The sequence below is a fragment of the Nestor notabilis genome, unplaced genomic scaffold (assembly GCF_000696875.1).
Source record: "Nestor notabilis isolate BGI_N333 unplaced genomic scaffold, ASM69687v1 scaffold19664, whole genome shotgun sequence".
In the NCBI taxonomy this organism is placed as follows: Eukaryota; Metazoa; Chordata; class Aves; order Psittaciformes; family Psittacidae; genus Nestor; species Nestor notabilis.
This window is the reverse complement of record NW_009927085.1, coordinates 1,032-12,508: the sequence shown is the minus strand read 5'-3', so window position 1 is coordinate 12,508 and position 11,477 is coordinate 1,032. Positions and strand designations below refer to the sequence as shown.

The window sequence follows — 11,477 nt, the reverse complement described above, 5'->3', positions numbered from 1 at the left end:
AGGAAGGCCGAGTCCCGCAGACACAAGAGCATGAGAAGATTGCAGATCTCATGCCACTGAAAGAAATGCTGCTTAACACGGTACTTAAGTTGGAGGATTTAAGAACTTTGAGCTGTAGCTTCGGAGGGTACCAAGTTGTCTGGGCAAGTTGTGCCCATGAAGACCCATGGATCTCTGGCACCTGCTCCACAGAGATCTCAGGAGTGATTGAAACAGCTTGACTTGCGCTTCCCTGGTCTATCCTGGACACAGATCAGTGCTCTTAGTTGCTCCAGAGCAGCTTGGCAGAGATGATCTTCCCACTTTCTGCTTTCCAGAAAGGTTTCCAATAGTTTGGGGGTGTGAGGGACAAGGCAACCGCTAAACGATACCCTAAGAAATTAAGACCAGCCCAGCTAAGATCAAAAGGGTTAACACTGTATCATCTGTCACGTTTGCCTGCTGGACCTGTTACATGCTGTTGCAGTGCAGTCCAGAAGAGAACAAACGCCAGATTGGCTGCCCAAATAAATATCTCGCGTGTTACTTTGCTGCCTGCTTTCCTGCTACTTCAAATGCTGGGCAGCTTATCTGGGAAGCCAAAGTGTTGTCATACTGAAATCAGTCACATGGACCTTCCTTGGTAAGCATCTTCTTAGTCTCTCTGCCTGCCCTTCTTAAGAGAGGAAATAGGGAAGATGTAAATCTTGGCTAGAAAATAAAAGCTCTCTGACGATTCAGCCTATATGGGGAATTTGCTGATGGTTATAAAAAAGGAGTAGTTTTGCGCCCGGGGCTTAACCTTAGTAAGTGTGAAAATTTGCTTTCAGGCTTCATGGAACCGTGTAAATCCTTATCTTAATAAGCAGCCAAGTTAAACCAATCTCTAAATAAATCCCAGATAAGCTAATAGCAGCCAATCCTCACCAGATGAAAATGCTGGCTCTTGTGGTCCACTTAAAATGTGGGTTTTTCCAGCCTGCTCCCCCTCAGATCCCAGGCCAACCTGGCTGTCCACTGATGAGTTTGTATTCCAGTTTGTTTTGCCAGTTTCTTTACACACCTCGATTTATTTGCGTTCTGGTTTCTCTCACAGGCACTTCCGCTATGGAGCCCCTCCTGTAATTAATCCACTGGGCACTCGTTTTCCTGCTAATGCAACCGTCCGTCCTTCCTATAACATCAGCATCACTCTGAGCAGTGCTGTGCAGAACACCACGTTTGTGAACATCACCAGCCCTGCTGCTGGAGACTGGTTCATCGCTGCCCATCTCCCTGAGGCTGCTGGCAGGATCGAAGTGAAGGTGAGGGTGCTGGTGAGGCTCTCGGCCATCGTGCTCTGCTCAGTGTGTCTTGCCACAGCTGACCCGTCTGCTCTCCCCTCCTGCAGGGTTTCTCCACTCCATGCCCCTATATGTTCCAGGCAGATATGTTTGTGCTCAGACTCACTGATATGCCTGTGCTGGAGCCTGGTGTTGCCATGCCACAAACAGTTGTCTCGCCTGCTAAGCCACTGCATGTCAAGTGAGTGAGAGCAGCGGGTGGAAGGACTTAGGGCCATGGTGGGGTGGGATTTCCTGTGGGTGCTGCTTAGGGGAAGCCACTGTTGTTCCCATGTGGGGCTGGAGCTGGGGTCTTTGGGCCTGTTCGCTGAGCTCCCTGCAGCAGTGGTAGGGTTTGCACAGGGAGCACACCCTTCTCCATCTCTTCCCAGGCGGTCTTAGAGGTTCAGCTGTGGGAATTTTAGCTGCTGGAGATGTTTCCCTTGGGAAGGATGTTCACAACACCAACCGGAACCAGCCAGCTCTTGCCACAAACCCCCGGGGACTGTGGTGGGTGACGCCTGGCTTGTGTGGAGAGCACAAGCTCTGCAAACTGCTCGTCCTCCCTCCTCCTGCAGGGTCTTTGTTCCCAAGCATGCCGCAGGGATGCGGTTTGAGCTGCGAAGCTGTGTGACAAGCGAGCGGAAAGCGTGTGCCGTGCGGGTAGTGCTGGGCTCCATCACGCTGCCTCAGTCCTTCCAGAAGATCATCACCTGCACGGGGAATGTAAACTGCAGCCTGGCCCTGGATTCACCCCCCTGGGAGAAGTGGCTGCAGATCATGGTGGAGAGTTTTGGCCCTGCCAATGCCAGTGTGTCTGTGGAGATGCTGGCTTCTTTCACAGGTGGGCTTCCACTTTCTCTAGCCCTATGGGAAGGACCAGATTGAACTTTGTGTCTACTGTGTCTCTCTTGGGCCTTTGGGTGGCTGCTAGCATGCTGTTTGCCTGGGCATAACCTTTGGGGTTGAAACATAGTTGTTGCTTTGAGGTCAAAAGTGAAGGCTTCAGTGTTCACGCAAGTGGATACTCCCTGGAGATGCCTGTTTTGGAAATAACTAAAAAGTTCAGGGTCTCTGAAGCAATATTTTCCAAATGGGAAGCAGTGGCTAGCTTAATACCTGTGGGGAGAGTAATTTGGGGTTGATGCACCAGACTGATGATATGTTGACTATCAAATGGGAATAAGCAGGCTACATACAAGAAACCATTTCACAGAGGTTTATTTGGGGTAACGTTTTGGGTAGTGAGGGGATGTCACCATTTCAGGTGACATCTTGTGACTCAGAAGGTCACAAGGTCCTTGTGGCTGTGATAGGCACCTTTGCATCCTCTTATTACATGACCACAATCCCTGCTGGACTCTTGGAAGCTCACCAACTAGGCACATTTTCTGCTGGGGGTTCTGCCATTCACTCTTCAAAGCAGAGCCTCAACCCATGTGCTTGGAGGGCCTGGCACCAGCAGCCAAGGTGTTAAGGGGGAGCACTAGAGTCTCTGTGAGCGATGCACAGGCTTCCATCACTATCCCAACTTGTGGATGCTGATGCTAGAGATCCCCCTGCAAAGATGGTGCCTTTCAGAGGCTGTAGCAAATACTGCAGTTAGTGAACCAGTAGAAATACACCCACTTTGTGCTGTCACTTGAAGGTCTGGAGCTGCTGGGGCCCTGCCTGGATGAGGTCCTAGTCCTGCCTGTGTTGATTCCTTTCCCTTTTTTGCTTTACAGCTTGCAGACCAGGAAGTACCAGTTCATTTCTTAACTTCAGCAGCCTAAACCAGAGCCAAACTGGTCCCAGACCAGGTAGCACAGGAGCAGCAGGGAGCTCCACTCTGTCTACCACAGAGGCTTCACACAACGCGTCTGGACAGAGGAGCTTCTGCCTGCAGAACCAGCCCATCGTTCGTGAGGACCTGGATGTGGTGTCTGTGCGCTACAGGCTCTTGAATGGTCCCAGTGTGCCTGTGAACAACCTCTCCCCGACCCTGCTCCTCCTCAACCTGAACACTGGCATGGACAGTGGGGGTTCCCTCGTGGTCAGTCTCCTGCTTAACAAGGTTCGGAGGCTTTTGTATGGGATTGTCTCCCCTTTGTGGGACTTCGTCCCTGCTCCTGGGCGGGTTTGTCAGCAAACTCCAGGGGTTGTAGGTACCGGTGGGACTATTTATCTTTCCTTTTGTTGTCACAAAACACTCTGAGCCTGCTTTAGCCACTTCCAGCATGTCCCACCTGCCAGCTCCAATTCAAGTGCCACAGCTTGCTGGCATGTGGTGGCAGTGACGCAGAGGAGATGAAATGGAAAGCAGCTGCAGTGCCATCTTCTCCACAGGAGCCTGGCGCCCTGCCACCAGGTTAGGAGACTGAGCAGGGAAAGCCAGGGATGTTCCTGCCCAAGTCACTGATTCCCAGTCTCCTTCAGTGACATCCTAAAATCAGCCCCCTGAAATTCTTTGGAACTTCCTGAGGGCTGGAGCAGGGCTGAGCCCTGATGACCTCCCGGCTCTGACTCCTGCCACTCTGTGCTCATGCTGAAGGTGATGTGCGAGTGTCCCAGCCCAGGGGCAGTTTCCCCATACAGCCATACAGCCCCCCAGGAGTCCCTCTTGCCTTTCAGCCAGCATGTGACACGGTGGCAGCAGAGGGTGAGGTGAGCATGGGTTTGCCCAGAAGAAGCTGCTGAGTTGATGGGTGGCCTTGATCTACAGGATTCATTGTCACCTGCTGCTTCTGTGGGCAGTGTGGGAGAGGAATTGTGCCAGGGGGTGGCATCGGGGCGCTCTGACGTGGGACACTTCTCTGTTTGCACAGACATCCATGAACCTGGCCAATGCCTCCGTGGTAGCGTGTGTGAGTGCTGCTTCGCCGGTGCTGTCCCTCAATGCCACGCACAACTGCAGCACAGGTAGGAGAGGCGCCGGCACCTGGTGCCAGCTCAGCTACACCATCTCAGGGCTTTGCTTGTAGACCCTGTGAGCTGTTAACTGACTCGGGATTTTGGGGTGTCCCAGGGAAGCTGATTTTGGCACAAGCCTAAGGTGCTAGTCTGGCACTAGGAGTTAGTCTCCACCACAGGAAGGTCTGATTACATCTGGGGCTCTTCCAGCCTTGTTGGCAAGAGGTTTGGGGCTCTGGTCAAGGTATTGCTGGTGTGTAGAGAACTTAAGCTCTGCACTGGAGGACTAGCCAAGCAAACAGGCTGCTCCAGGTGCCCTGTGCTGTCTATGCAGGGCTGAGAACTGAGACAGAAGAATAAACAAGGGGCTCAGGGGCATGGGTCCGCTCCATTCCCCTGGTACCTCCTGAGGACGAGAGCAGGAGCCACAGGAGCATCTGATTGCTGTGTAATCTGTCTCAGCATGGGATTGCTGTGGGCCCTTCTCCCCTGGTCTTGGCACATCACAGCACCCTCTTTTCCTTAAGCTTTTTTCCAGGGCTACCCTCTGAGTGTGAGCACGTCCTCTGCGGAAGCGATGCTGATTGTCTTGTACCCACAGACAGATGACTGGTTCCTCTCCCTGCAGCTCATCTGCCCGAAGGGCCATGGGTGAGTGCTCAGGGCTGGTTCACAGCACTCTGTCTCCACATCCCACTGCCCTTGACCGGTGTGAGCAAAACCAAACCCCTGTCCTTGCTGCCATCCCATGGGCTCAGCTCAGCTGGTAGCAGCTGAACTGCAGCTGCAGAGGGAGCAGGAGGTGGGTGATAATGCCAGCTTGCTCTCTTGTGAGCACCCAAACAGCTTCTCTAGTGCCAAGCTGGCACATCTCATTCAGGCTGCAGATGGCAGAGCCTGCCTGGATGAGCTTCCCCTTTCCCAGGTGGATTTTGAGGTGATAAATTGGTAAATGAAAATGAAAATTACTCCTTCGAGGGGTCTCTGAGATGTAGACAGCTGTGCCTATACTCCTGCAGGTTGCCTTTCTGCTGGGTCCTTGTGTAAGGGGCTGAGGGTGCGCTGTAAGACAGTGCTGGTGATGCTGCAGTCAGTCACAAGCACTGGGGTCTGCTATGGGTGTCTGGGGAGAGCTGATGCCTGCGCATCAGTTTGGCAGTCCAAGTGAAGGGGGAACCAACTCTGCTTCTAACTGGGGAGGGATGGAGTAGATCCTGGAATAGCAGGGAGCTTGCATATGCGAGCGTGGCCTGACTCGTAGCAGGGTGCTCCCTGGACACAGGGCTGCCCAGAGGACGAGGGTACCAATGTGACCTGCTGTCCTTGCAGCCAGTGTAATGCGGCAGAAGCCAAAGTGACCGTCTTTGCATACCTCACCCCCTGCTTCAATGACTGTGGGCCGTACGGACAGTGCAGCCTCCTGAGAAGACATGGCTACCTCTATGCTGGCTGCAGCTGCAAGGCTGGTGAGTGCATGTTCTAGGAAGCTTTGCCATCCTCCCCATGGGGAGGACATGTTTTTATGGTGGTGGTGTTTGAGTAGGGGAGCCTGGTATCTGTTGCAGCTGCCAGAGCAGCCAGGTTTCACAGTGCCTGCCCAAAGAGCCCTCAGCACCTATGGTGGCCTATTGGAGAGCATCCCGATTTCCCCAAGGGATGCTGTATTCTAGGGAGCACAGAGCACCCCAAGGAAAATGGGGAATTGGGCTGAGGACAGCCCAGGGCTTGGAGAGGTGCTCCTGAGAATCCCCAGAGAGATCAGCGTGCTGGCAGGGCTGCTGGAAATGCCTGCACCAGAGCCTGTGCCTTCCAGGGAGGTTTGTTATGTGGGGTCCTGGTGTGGGTGCCATGAGGCTGGACTGCATCCCTGCCTGTGCTTTGCCATGGTGCTGTCTCCTGCCAAGAGTCAGCACACAGGCCAGCCTTTGGGCTTGGAGGTGCCCCTGGAGGAGGAACGTCTGTGTCAGCTGCTAATTATCTTAATGGGATGAGAAGGCTGGGCTGTAGTCTGTGGCGTAGGGAAGATGATAGCTCTGCTGTGCCTGGGTGGTACATGTACCTGTTATCAGCAGAAGGACAAGGCCAAATGTGGTTCAGTGCTGCTTTGGGTCTGAGCCAAGGCATCCCTGATGTCTGCTGCACTGCTGATGATGGGTGTGGAAGCGAGATGGAGAACAGCATCCTCATTCCCTGAGGGGTGCCAGGTTCTGGGAAGCACAGAGCACCCCAAGGGAACCGGGGAATCAGGCTGAGGACAGCTTTCTGTTGAATCACTTGGAGCAAAATGCCCCATCTGCATATTCATGACCCAGAAATAAATTGGAAAGAGCAGCTTCCCTGGGCTCTGCCTGGCAGGGAGCTGGCACAAGGGGCAGAGATGCTGGCTTGGTTTCTGGTGGCACTGTAGCTACTTTTAACTCTGCTTCTTGACCATGAAGTGCCTGCACATACCAGGCTGCCCTGTGACTGACCTTCTTTCCCCAAAAGCAGAGTGTGGGCATCCTAATTTGTATTAAAATAAAGATAGAAAAAAAGCAGGTTTGTGTTCACAGGAGACTGTGAACACAGCTCAGTCCTTAGTCAACAGGCTGAGAATTGTGCCCTGTGTCATGACACTGTCCTCTAGGAAATGTTCACTCCCACTGTCCTGTGCAGATCTGGGTGTCACTCTGGGCTGAGGCAGTGGGTTTGCTCATGATGGAGGAGTTACAGGGGAATGGAATCACACCTTCTGCTGCGCATGGGGGGTTACAGGGACCTGGAGCTGGGCTTTTTTGGGGAAGCAGAGGGAAGGGGCAAGAGGCCACAGACATGGGCTGCAGCAAGGAAACTTCCAGCTAAATTGAAGAAGACAATTTTTCCCCCATCAGAACTGTTCATTGTTGCACAGTATCCAGTCTGCATCCTTGGAGATCTTCAAAACTCAGTGGCCAAGGCCAGAGTTGCAAAGCCAGGGCAGCCTCACCTGGCTTTGCAGGCTGCCCAGCTGTGGCAAGTAGTAGGAGGAGCCCAGTGGCTTCCTCGGTGCTGTGGTTCATTCTCCACCCTGGTTCCTGGGATCTATAGGGATCTTGCACCCAGCTTACATCATTGTGTAAAGGATCTGAGCCTCAAAAGCCTGATGTACCACCAGCAAGTAGCATGTGTGTTGAGTTACTGAAGGGATGAAAAGATGGGACAGACCCATGTGGTACCTAGGGTGGCTTCTGCTACATGGGGGCAACCTGGGAGATGTCCTCAGAGCAGGCACAGGGCACTGCTGGGGTTCCCCAAGACTCTTCACAGCAGAGCATGTGATGAGTAGGGACCATCCTGAGAACAGGAGTGTGAGTGGCTGATGGACCAAGTGAGAGGAGGCTCACGGGTGCGAATCCTCCTTCTGAGGCATCCCAGGCTCTTGCTGGGTGCTGCAGGAGGACAAGGTAGGGCAGTGAGATCCACACAAGCCTCTCTGCTCTGCAGGTTGGGGAGGGTGGAGCTGCACGGACGATTCCAAGGCCCAGAGTGTCAGTGTGCAGAACCTGGCCACCCTCCTGCTCACCCTGAGCAACCTCATGTTCCTGCCGGCAATAGCAGTTGCTGTTCATCGCTACTACCTGGTGGAGGCCTCCGTCTACACCTACACCATGTTCTTCTCCACGGTAGGGATTGCCTTTTGTCAGGCCCCCTGCCACCTTCCCCTGAACATTGGGAATGCTGCATCAGACTGAAGTCCTTGGTGGAGCAGTCCATCCTGGAGCTCCCCAAAGAGACATCATTGGATAAGCACCTCCATGGGCATGTCCTGCTCCTTCAGAGCTGGGCAGAAGTGTTACTTTCACTGGGCTCTCATATTTGGGCATGGGAGCCCAGCGAGCAGAAATGAGCTTCTTCATCTTGGCTGCTTCTGGAGCGTTGCACTCTTGAAGGGTGCTGTCCTAGGAGCTTTCCTAGAGAGCAAGTTGATGGCTGCTCTCATCTTTCCGTAAAACCATGGTGGAGCTTCCTGGAGGTATTTTCAGGAGGTATTCTGCTGCTAGGGGCTGAGCTTTCTCCTGCCTCTCCTTCCCAGAAAGCCCTGTGATGCTGTTGGATTCATGCTAGCCTTTGCTTTTGTCCCTGGCTCTAGTTCTACCATGCGTGTGACCAGCCAGGCATCGCGGTGCTGTGCATCATGGACTATGACACACTGCAGTACTGTGACTTTTTGGGCTCCGTGGTGTCCATCTGGGTGACGATCCTGTGCATGTCCCGCGTGAAGAAGGTCCTGAAATATGTGAGTGTCAGGTAACCCAGTGCAGCAGGGCCAGACCTGAGCCAGCCGAGCCACAGGCGGCTACACTGAGACGGAGCCACAGGCGGCTACACTGAGCCTCTCATGGCTGTGACAGAGCCTAGCCTGGTGACCAAGCCTGTTTGTCACCCAATGCCACCCTGATTTTTAAACCAGTGAGTTGTTTTGTCCTGGAATCATGAACCTGTGTGCTTGTAGGGACTGAGATTTGTGGGAAGGGTTCATGGCTCCTCTGGCTTCTCCATCTGGAGGTGCTGCTCCCAAGTCCTGTATGCATGCAGGGGTGGCTGGCCAGGAGGTGAGGTCCTCTGTGCCGTTGGTGACAGTGGTGGTGTCTCATTCCCAGGTCCTTTTCGTCTTGGGGACCCTGTTAATTGCCATGTCCCTGCAGCTGGACCGCAGAGGGGTGTGGAACATGATGGGTCCCTGCCTCTTTGCCCTCGTCATCATGGTTGCAGCGTGGGTAAGTAAGGGCAGTGAGGCAAGGCTTGCTGTCCTTTGCTCCCTTCTGGAGAATGATGGTGGCAGAGCAGGCCCTGGGCTCCAGCCCATCCACAGGCATGGCTTGTAAGGGAGACCTTGTTGTGACCTTTCAGTTCTTAAAAGGGGCCTATAAGAAAGATGGGGAAAGACTTTTTAGTGGGGCCTGTTGCGACAGGATGAGGGGTGACGGTTTTAAACTAAAAGAGGGGAGATTCAGGCTGGATGTGAGGAAGAAAGTCTTTACAGTGCGGGTGGTAAAATCCTGGCCCACGTTGCCCAGAGAGGTGGTGGATGCACCATCCCTGGAGACATTGAAGGCCAGGCTGGATGTGGTTCTGGGCAACCTGATGTGGTTGAAGATGTCCCTGCTCATCGCAGGGTAGTTGGACTAGATGACCTTTGAAGGTCCCTTCCAACCAAACTATTCTAGGATGCTATGAAACACCCAAGTGGAGGCAGGGCAAGGCAAGGTGTTCTTCCATCCCTTGTAGCTGCGAAATCCCTGGTTACAGGTCTTGGCACAGTCTGGCCGCTGCAGCCTCATTTAAGTGCATGCCTATGGCTGCAGTATTGTTCCAGAAGGGTCATCTGTTGTCCTTGCAGTGGGCAGGAGCTATAGCATCTGTGCTGGGCTTTGGTGTCACAGCTGAGTATGGGCTTTCGCATGTGAAAGATTGGCCCAAGAAGAGGGGAGGATGAATCTCTTGGGGGCAGCAGGCACAACCTGTGAGGTTGGCAGATGCTCCTGGGTCAGGCAGCTCTGCCTGTTCCCCCTGCCTAAGCTGCTTCTTGGCTGCTTAACCTTCTGTGCTCTGACACCTCCAGGTTTACCACGGTGTGAAGCGCAGGCACTGCTACCCCTCCTCGTGGAAGCGCTGGGTTTTCTACCTCCTCCCAGGGATCACCTTGGCTTTCATTGCCATGTCAGTATATGCATTCATGGAAACCAATGAGAACTATTACTACACCCACAGCATCTGGCATGTGCTGGTGGCTTGCAGCGTTGCTTTCCTGCTTCCTCCTCGGGACAAGCATAAGAAGCCCTGGGCCTGGTCACAGAAGCTCACTTGTCGCTATCAGATCTGCCAGAACGACCGTGAGGAGCTCTACGCTGTGACCTGAACTGCTCTGCTCCTGGTGGCAGAGGTGGAGGCTGCTGAGGTTGCTCTTGGCCTGGGCTGCCCCTCTCTCACACGTCAGCAATCCTCTTACGTGCTTGGCCACTGGCCGGGAGGGCGCAGCATGCACCAGGTTTGAAGATGGAGATGGTGGGCTTGTCTTGTGAGGGCAAGCTTGAGGCCACCTCTGCTATTCTGCTGGGATGGGGCAGGCTCTTTGTGGTTCTAGATTAAGGAACAGCCTGTCCCGCACCTCGCAATGGCCTTGGGGGAAATCGCCAACCCTTCTTCCCCTCCTGCTGCACCCGTGAGGCTTGAGCTTAGCCCACACTGAGCTGCACCTCCTTTCCTAGCAGAGGAATGTAGGGCAGGGATTTCCCCTGCCATCCTGCAGTCAGGATTTGAACCCAAGAAAAATGGGTTTCTTCTGACCTGGGGGGCAAATACTGCTGCATGCCCTTGGTGCTGATGGGGAGGGAGCTGATCCTGATGTCTACTGGGCCCTGGGGTGCCATCTCCATGGAGGCCGGGAGCCTCTCTCCCCATGAAACAGGCAGTGCTGCTCTTACCTAGTCCTGATTCTGGGGAGGAGAAGAACAAGGCTGGGACTTGGGCCCTAGATTCAGGGTCAGGCTTGGCAGGAATGTGAAAAAAACCTGTGGGGACATGCAAGAAGCATCAGCAGCATCTCGCCCAGAGCTGTGAAACCTGCAGCAGTGCGGGTTTAGTCTAAGTTAATTTTAGCCCTCTTAGCTCGTCTGGAAGGAGCCAGGCTGCAGCACGGTTCCCTTTCTCTCTCGATGTTCAGGTATTTACAGTCTTCCTCCCTTTTGTGGGTTTGGCATGTGTGCAGCTCTGCCTGGGGCAGCGTACGTGGTCCAGGATGGTGTCTGAGCTGCGCACCCCCTGCTCCTCCAGCCTGCTGTGCCTGGGAGGCTGGATATGCGGCAGAATCACAGCCCATCTGAGGCCACTGGCAGTGTCCCGCCCCAGCCAGGAGCTGTGCCATGGGCTCCCCGGATGGCTGCAGTCTGCTTTGAAGCATCTGTCTCACCTTAGCCTTACTAAAGGGCATACAGGCATCAGAAGGTAAGGGCAGAAACTTGGCAACCAGGAAAGTTGGCTTTGCCCATCCATATCCTATAGATAAGAGCTCAAATACACTGTTCCTTGCTGGTTGATTCCAGCTGAGGTCGGCCGGGTGTGTGCTGCTGGGAGCCCCTCCTCCAGTGGACTGGGGAGGAAGAGCTATTTATGAAGGATTTGCCTCCTCGGGGTTCTTTCTTTGCTTTGAAGAGCAGCCAGCTTTCTGCTCAGCTCTGCACTTTACCCTCTCCCTCCCCTCTGCAAGCTCTGACTTTGTAAAGCAGGCGAAGGGCACTTGCCTGCGCCCAGCTGCGTCATCCGTGT

General features: G+C 54.0%; 1 protein-coding gene across 1 annotated transcript in view; it reads left to right on the top strand.

Moving 5' to 3' along the window:
* TMEM8A (transmembrane protein 8A) overlaps nt 1-10,173 on the top strand; it is a gene marked incomplete at its 5' end in the record, with an annotated part of 10,953 nt that extends 780 nt beyond the window's left edge. The window contains 11 exons of the mRNA XM_010013901.1: nt 1,076-1,283; nt 1,370-1,503; nt 1,880-2,145; nt 3,029-3,357; nt 4,109-4,202; nt 4,721-4,844; nt 5,523-5,659; nt 7,656-7,834; nt 8,302-8,448; nt 8,813-8,929; nt 9,775-10,173. Of these exons, the coding sequence (XP_010012203.1) occupies nt 1,076-1,283; nt 1,370-1,503; nt 1,880-2,145; nt 3,029-3,357; nt 4,109-4,202; nt 4,721-4,844; nt 5,523-5,659; nt 7,656-7,834; nt 8,302-8,448; nt 8,813-8,929; nt 9,775-10,071 (2,032 nt within the window). The remainder of the gene's footprint in view (nt 1-1,075; nt 1,284-1,369; nt 1,504-1,879; nt 2,146-3,028; nt 3,358-4,108; nt 4,203-4,720; nt 4,845-5,522; nt 5,660-7,655; nt 7,835-8,301; nt 8,449-8,812; nt 8,930-9,774) is intronic.
* Between the last annotated feature and the right edge of the window lie 1,304 nt (nt 10,174-11,477).